The following is a 7,708-nucleotide window of genomic DNA, read 5'->3' as shown; positions in this document are numbered from 1 at the left end:
TTAAAATAAAATAAATACGCTCTTGTTACAACTTTGACTATGCTCGGAGCAAAGAAAAAAACAATCAGAAAAATTTCATTGTTTTTTCAAGACGTTTCTTCCTTTAGTATTTCTAATTCGTTGGTTGGTTCTGAGGCAAAAAACTAATACAGATCTATTTTTTGGCAAATTTGAATTTGCTCTAAAAATGAAGGAAATGTCAATTTTCACAATAAAATTTTATTTTGTCGAATTAGCGATTATCTTTAATTTCTATTTGCAAATATCTATAGTGTAAGCCTGACTTACAAATTAAATAGTAAGTAAAAGTATACAACGAAATGCAAAAAAAAAGTAAACGACTGAAAAGGTTTCCGAAAAGCATTAATTTTAAATATACAGTAAAATTCGTCGACTGCCTCGATAAAACGTCTTGCAAAATCTTTTTCAACAATCACAAATCCTATAAATGCCAAATCATTATTTGACAATCATGTCATTTTTACATGTCAACTAAAATATCAAACACGTGCATTTCATTTGTTTATTTTTAGAAAACATTAAGTATTAAAAATCTAATTAAAAATAATATTGATTTAAAAATGGTAAAAAAAAAAATTGATAATAGAATACGTGTTATGATTGAAAATGGGGTTAAATTAGGACATCGGACTATGTTCTTTATTATCGGGGATAAAGCCAGAGATCAGGTACCAATCCTGTATGATATATTGTGTAAATCATCCGTTAAATCTCGGCCAATAGTTTTATGGTGTTATAAAAACAAGGACGAGGCCATTTCAAGTCACGGTCAAAAACGAATAAAAAAAATCAAGGCGGGCAAAATAGATATAAACGATACTGATATGTTTGACGCATTTAGAGTTTCCACAACTATTCATGGTCGATACTATTCAGATACACACACTATTTTAGGTAAAACATATGGAGTATGTGTTTTACAGGACTTTGAAGCTTTAACTCCTAATCTGATGGCTAGAACAATAGAAACTGTCGAAGGTGGTGGTATGATTATTTTTTTGCTTAAAACAGTACAATCTTTAAAGCAGTTATATACAATGTCGATGGATGTTCACAAAAGATTTCGAACTGAAGCACATCAGACTGTTACGTGTCGTTTTAATGAAAGATTAATACTTTCTCTAGCAGAGTGCAAACGATGCTTGGTGTTAAACGATGAATTAGCTGTTCTCCCAATAAGTTCTAAAACTATCGAAATTCAACCCGTAAATGTTGCTATAATTAAAAACGAAAAATGTGATATGTTAAAAGATCTAAAAGAAAATTTAAAAGAGGTAGTTCCAGCGGGACCTTTAGTAAACTTATGTAAAACCTATGATCAAGCAAAAGCAATTATCCAGTTAATAGAGCTCTTAGCAGAAAAACAGTTAAAACCACCTACATGTGTAACAGCAGCAAGAGGTAGAGGTAAATCTGCAGCTATGGGATTAGCAATAGCTGCAGCTATAAGTTTCGGTTATGTAAACGTTTTTGTAACATCACCACATCCAGAAAACTTAATAACCTTATTTGAATTTGTGCTAAAAGGTTTTGACGTTCTTGAATACCAAGAACATATAGATTACACAATAGTCCGCTCTACCAATCCAGATTTTAGAAAAGCCATTATAAGAATAAATATTACTCATGGAAATAAACAAACAATACAATATTTTTTGCCAACTGATGGACATCTCCTCAATTCTGCAGATTTTGTAGTGATTGATGAGGCAGCAGCTATTCCGTTACCACTTATAAAAAAAATGCTAGGATCTTATGTTGTTTTTATGTCGTCTACCATAAATGGTTATGAGGGAACTGGTCGATCATTAAGTTTGAAATTATTTAATCAATTACAAAAAGACAATAATGCGCCACCACCCATTAAACTTAATGACTCCATAAGGTACAATGCAGGTGACGACATTGAGGAATGGTTGATTTCGTTGCTTTGTTTAAACGCCGCAGATTTGCCATTTATTGAATCGAGTTGTCCATCTCCAGATACTTGTGAGCTGTATTATATAGACCGGGATGCATTATTTTCATATCATAAAGCGGCTGAGTTATTTTTGCATAGAATTGTTTCAATTTATGTCGCTTCACATTATAAAAACAGCCCAAATGATTTACAAATAATGAGTGACGCTCCTGCTCATAATTTATTTTGCTTAGTAGGACCTGTGAAAAAGAAGGACCAACTTCCAGAGCTTTTATGTGTTATACAGATCGCTTTGGAAGGAAAAATTTCGTCCAAAAGCGTTAAGGAATCATTTTCGAGAGGGAAAAAAGCTGCCGGAGATTTAATACCTTGGACTATAGCCGAACAGTTTCAAGATAGTGAATTCCCCAATTTATCTGGAGCAAGAATAGTTCGTATCGCAACACATCCAAACTATCAAAGAATGGGATACGGTAAAAGGGCTTTGGAATTGTTACGTGATTATTATGAAGAAAAATTTACTAATTTAGATGAAAACTACGAGCAATACATTGTTGATGGAATTAAAGAAATTGAGGAAAATGAAGTAAATTTACTGCAGGAAATTATTAAACCAAGAGAGAATATTCCCACACTGCTTAAACGTCTAACAGAGCGAGCTGCTGAACCCTTAGAATATTTAGGAACTTCTTATGGATTAACAAAGGATCTCTTGAAATTCTGGAAGTCTCAAAAATTCATTCCAGTTTATATAAGCCAGAAGGAAAACGAATTAACAGGGGAGCATTCTTGTATAATGATATCCGATCTTACAAAAGGTGGTAGTAGCACTATAAACGGTAATTGGTTATCGTTATATTTCCAAGATTTCCGGCGGAGAATCATTAAGTTATTATCAAGCGCTTTTAGAGGCTTGCCTACTCACCTAAGTTTATCAGTATTAGATAACAAAGCAGTTAAAATAGATGAAATAAAAATTGATGCAACCATTTTAAATATGTACTTTTTACCGCACGATTTGCAAAGATTGGAAGCATACGCCAAAAATCTAGTCGAATATAAACTTATAGCTGATTTGTTTCTTAGCATAGCTCAGTTGTATTTTGAATGTAAATTACAGAGCATTAAACTTGATGCCTTACAAAAGGCAATTTTACTAGGCATAGGATTACAAGGTAAAACAGTTGATAACTTAGCCAAGGAGATGAATTTAGCTGGGAATCAAATATTAGCTAAATTTCACGACTTATTATCGAAAATCAGTAGAGAATTTCATCAGATTCTTAAAGGGCAAATTGAAGAAACAATAATTGATCATACAAATTTTAGTGAAAAAATCAGCCCACTAAAAGATTCCTTAGGAGATGAATTAGACGAAGAAGCAAAATTGTTGGCTAAAAAACAAAAGGAGCAATTAAGGGCATTGAAAAGAAGCGCTTTGCAGAAATATGTAATTAAAGGGACTAATGAAGAATGGTCAAGTGTTCTACAAAAATCAAAGTCATGTGTTGTTTCTTTAAAAACTGGTGCAAAAAATTTGGACACTGAAAATGAGAAGGAACCGCCCCAGCCAAAGAAAATGAAATTTAAAAATCAACGAAAACATAAATAAAACAAGGAAAAATATCAAATTATCTGTCTTTTGAAATAAATTATACCTTAATTATCTATTGAAATAAAGTAATTTTTTGACGAGAAGACAGATTAGTACGTAACTTTTTTCAACGTATGGTTTTATGTTATTACATGCACTTATCAAATATAAGTAATTTTTTAACCGATACTTTTATTTATTAAAAAAAGAAACAAATATCAAATTTGTATACACTTCGATTTGTATGTATTTCCTCAAATTCAATATAAATTCAGTGTAGTAAGTTCAGTGTAGTAGTAGTTTGATTTCAATATTAATGTATTCTGGGCGAGCTTCATAATAGACATACTATTCATGAGCATTATACAGGTGCTAAAGCGTTACGAGGAGACGTGTAAAGATTTTTATATTTTTTGATGTATAATCATTTCAAATCAACTACAATGATAATTACTGCGCCGGTAAATGGATATAAATTTTGCAAGTAAAAGCATTATTATAATGGGCAATGACAAATTCAATGAGATAATTCTTTTTTGTGTTGACATAAATAATATATAAGTATGTATATAATTTTGCTAATACTTCATTCATATACATGGTATGTACATATTATGTTAAGCAACAGGCCTATTAGTTAAACTTATAGGTCCTTTTGTTAAGCGTTGAGTTTCTACGTACATATGTATGTACATACAAATATTTCCACATAAAGAACACATGAATTGTGAGTAACAGTAATACCCTTTCTATAATCCTATGCCCTTGATCTTCATTTTTAATATTTTCATTACGTTATATTTAATACATATTTATACACACGTAACGCAACCCTTCCGTAAATTATACTTCCTTTACTTTACATACAACTGTATAGCCATGATATAAAAACTCGATTAAGTAAAACAGGGATAGCTATGTTATTTTTATTTTATTTTCATAGAAACAAAAGATTCAGTATAATATCAGTTTGGTATTAACCGAGCAATGAGATGGTTGTTGTTGTATTAAGGCTACAAATATTTGTTATTTGTATTTTGTTTTAATTATTGCTTTTTCTAGCTCATACAAAAATACATTGGTGTTTATGATTGTTTGAATAATAACGATTTTTTTTAATACCTATTATCTGTGTAATACAAGTAGAAATTGATTATTAAGATTATATTACAAAAAAATTTTAACAGCTTAATTTGGAATTAAAAAAAGGTAGTTTACACAATATGTAAAATAAATGTATCGAGAATTTTATGTGAAATTAACAAAGTGAAAAAAAAATACTTGTACTCATATAACATAATAAGTTTGTATGTATACAAACAATGTGTTCATAAAAACCATGGTTGGTGACAATGTGCATGCATGATATATTTAAATTACAGCATATAATCATAAAGCTTCTCAGTTTTTTATTTATTCAATTTTTTACATATAAATTATACAGGTGAGATGTGTAAATTTTTAAACGGTCAAATCTTTAAACGACTGAGTTTGGGTATAACGTTCTATGAACATACATACGTGTATGTGCAAATATAAGTACTCATGTTTTTTGAAACTAACATTTTTTGAAAAAGGTAAAATTTTTATTTAAGAGTAGGTTATTGTTTTGAAAAAAAAAATTTAGAAAGCTTCGCGGAAGTTCTATTCGTACATATAGAACATACATTCATATGTATGTAGGTAGAAACATATGTATTTAGGCACAAAAATTTCTTTGTAATTAACCGTTACTTTTATTATTTTAAATTATGTATATTTTCATAAAACACGTTTATTAATTCTATTTATAATATTTTTGCGGTTAATTGAATATTGACTTTGAAGCTAATGTACTTATCAATTTTCTATTTACGTTATATGTAAATAAGTCATTCCTTTGTGGGAACTGAATCATATGTACATATAATATAACATAAATGTGTATGTAAAAATGTGTTTTTTTCAGAGAGCTGAGAGAGCAATTCATTTAAATTAATTTTATTACGCTAAAATTAAAAAAAGACGTTACTAAAAATTTACTTTCAACGTCAAGTTCTTAAAAAATATATATGTATGTAATTTTGTAGGTAGGTATATGTTACGTTTTCTATAAAAGAATGTATTTATTATTTATTAAATAATAAGTTAAATATTAATTTTTAAATTATTTAAATTTTTGCATTAAATTACAAGAATTTATTTACGTCAAATCTTGAATAACACAAAAGTATTGGTACTTCAAATTAATTTGAATGAGCAAATTATAATAAATTATGACTTTAGTTTGCTAATCCATTACTTTTGCAACATTGAAATATGAATTTTGTTCTTGAAAATAAAGAAACAAAAGGAAAGTATCTAAAACATCATCGCAATTAATGAAACTTTTAAAAAATATTGATAGCTGAACAAAATTTTCAAAAAAATATTTTATTATCTTAATTACTCAATAAATAGTGTTAAGTTGTACTTCAAATCAAGTAAATTGACTTTTAAGCAAAGGTTATCAATTGGAACTAAAATATTTTCGATGTGTTTTAAGAAAAATATAATATGTATGCATGTTTTTTATTTTCAACGTATTGTATAAAAAAAATAAACAAAATGATTCAAACAAAAAAAATGTTCATATTTTTGTATTGTACTCTTGTTAAGTATTTGGGTACCTAAAGATCTTATAAAAGTCTAACGTATATATATACATAAGTATATATACAAATATATAATGGGGCATTCGACTCTACCCTAAAGGTATCAAGGTGCTTATTCTCTTTATTATTTTTCTATTATCAAATTATGTAGTATTATAGTTCTATGTTTTTTAATTACTTCAATTTTTTTTAATTATAATAAACTTTTATATGGAATTTGCATGTTATAAATTTCCTTAAATTCGAAATAGATAGGTAACTTTATTTTTGCCAATATAAATTTCGTTCCTAGCATACTCACCTTATAAAAGCTGATTTCCTTCTATTAAGACAATATTAACATTATTTTAGTTTAACTGAGAACCTTATTTTACCTAGCGCTGCCTATATAATTTTTTTTTTACTTTATTTATAATTAAAAGACATGTTAAGATATCAATTTTTAAAGATAGGTTACCGTGCTCTCGTAAATTCTTGTATTTATCCTGTATTTTTTTTCTAACTATTTGCATAAATTTTTAGCAACCTCAGATACGAAATTGTCGATTCCCGTCCGTCTCCTTTCCTGTTTTAGTTCGTTTTAGTGCTCCTTTAATCTTGTTGTTACTAATATTTACAATCATGTTGTTTGGCCACAGTTAAAATTCTCGCAATCATTACACTTTATTTTACATGGATTTTTTTATTCTCCAAATTTTTTTCCTTCTTTAGTTCATCTTTGGCAAAGTTCAATGAGCTCTTTAATTTTTCTTACTATGTTTTTGATTTGCTCTTACTTTTTAACACTTTTCTAAAAAAATTTCGAAAAAAAATGCTTATTAGTTATATACTTTGTCACTTCGTCCGCCCGTGGACATGTTTACAAAACTTCTACACCCTTAAAGATAAAAAACTAAAATTTCATATGTACATAGACCTTTACCAGAAAATGTTTACCCATCTCCGCCTCTCTACATAAATTATAGCTCACCAAAGCACAAAAATGCCATTTTTTGACTATTAATTGCAGCGAAAACATAAGCATTTTGCAGATTTTGAAGACGCATGTCACATTTAAGCTTTAAAAAAAAGAAAAATTAACTGTTATCTAAAATATATTTTTCCAAATTTTTGATATCGTGTTTCTTTTAGACTGCAGGTTGCAGATGTCAGAAATTTTAGCAGCTTTTAAATACCAATAAATAGTTAACTTCGTTAGAAAAAAAATTTTCCACCAGCACCTCCTCTCAAGTTGTCGCCAATCGAAAGTTGCAAAATTTGAACTTTTGACACTTTAAAAAGAAAATATGTTGAAAAAAAATATGCACACAACGGTTTTTTTAAAACATAGAATTTTCATATTTTTTATGTAAACATAGAACTTTTCATATTTCAACAAAATTATCAATGGAGTTTAATATAACATACAAATATAATTTTCATATTCAAACCATAGTACTTCTGAGAAACGACAATCCAATTCTTCAGGTATAAAATAAACGTCATATCCTTACAAAATTACTCAAAAGTTTATAGCATAAGATAGATAATTTACCCTTT

The 7,708-nt window shown here is 28.4% G+C and overlaps 1 protein-coding gene across 1 annotated transcript; it reads left to right on the top strand.

Annotated features, from left to right (window-relative positions):
- The first annotated feature begins 500 nt into the window (after positions 1-500).
- LOC129611739 (RNA cytidine acetyltransferase) lies at positions 501-3,640 on the top strand. Its single transcript, XM_055525030.1, has one exon. It carries the CDS (start codon positions 582-584, stop codon positions 3,552-3,554), a length of 2,973 nt encoding a protein of 990 aa, XP_055381005.1. The 5' UTR covers positions 501-581; the 3' UTR covers positions 3,555-3,640.
- The last annotated feature ends 4,068 nt before the right edge of the window (positions 3,641-7,708 follow it).

This window comes from Condylostylus longicornis, unplaced genomic scaffold (genome assembly GCF_029603195.1).
Source record: "Condylostylus longicornis isolate FDR11 unplaced genomic scaffold, ASM2960319v2 ptg000055l, whole genome shotgun sequence".
Lineage (NCBI taxonomy): Eukaryota > Metazoa > Arthropoda > Insecta > Diptera > Dolichopodidae > Condylostylus > Condylostylus longicornis.
The sequence above is the reverse complement of the archived record's forward strand: the minus strand, read 5'-3'. Positions and strand labels throughout refer to the sequence as shown.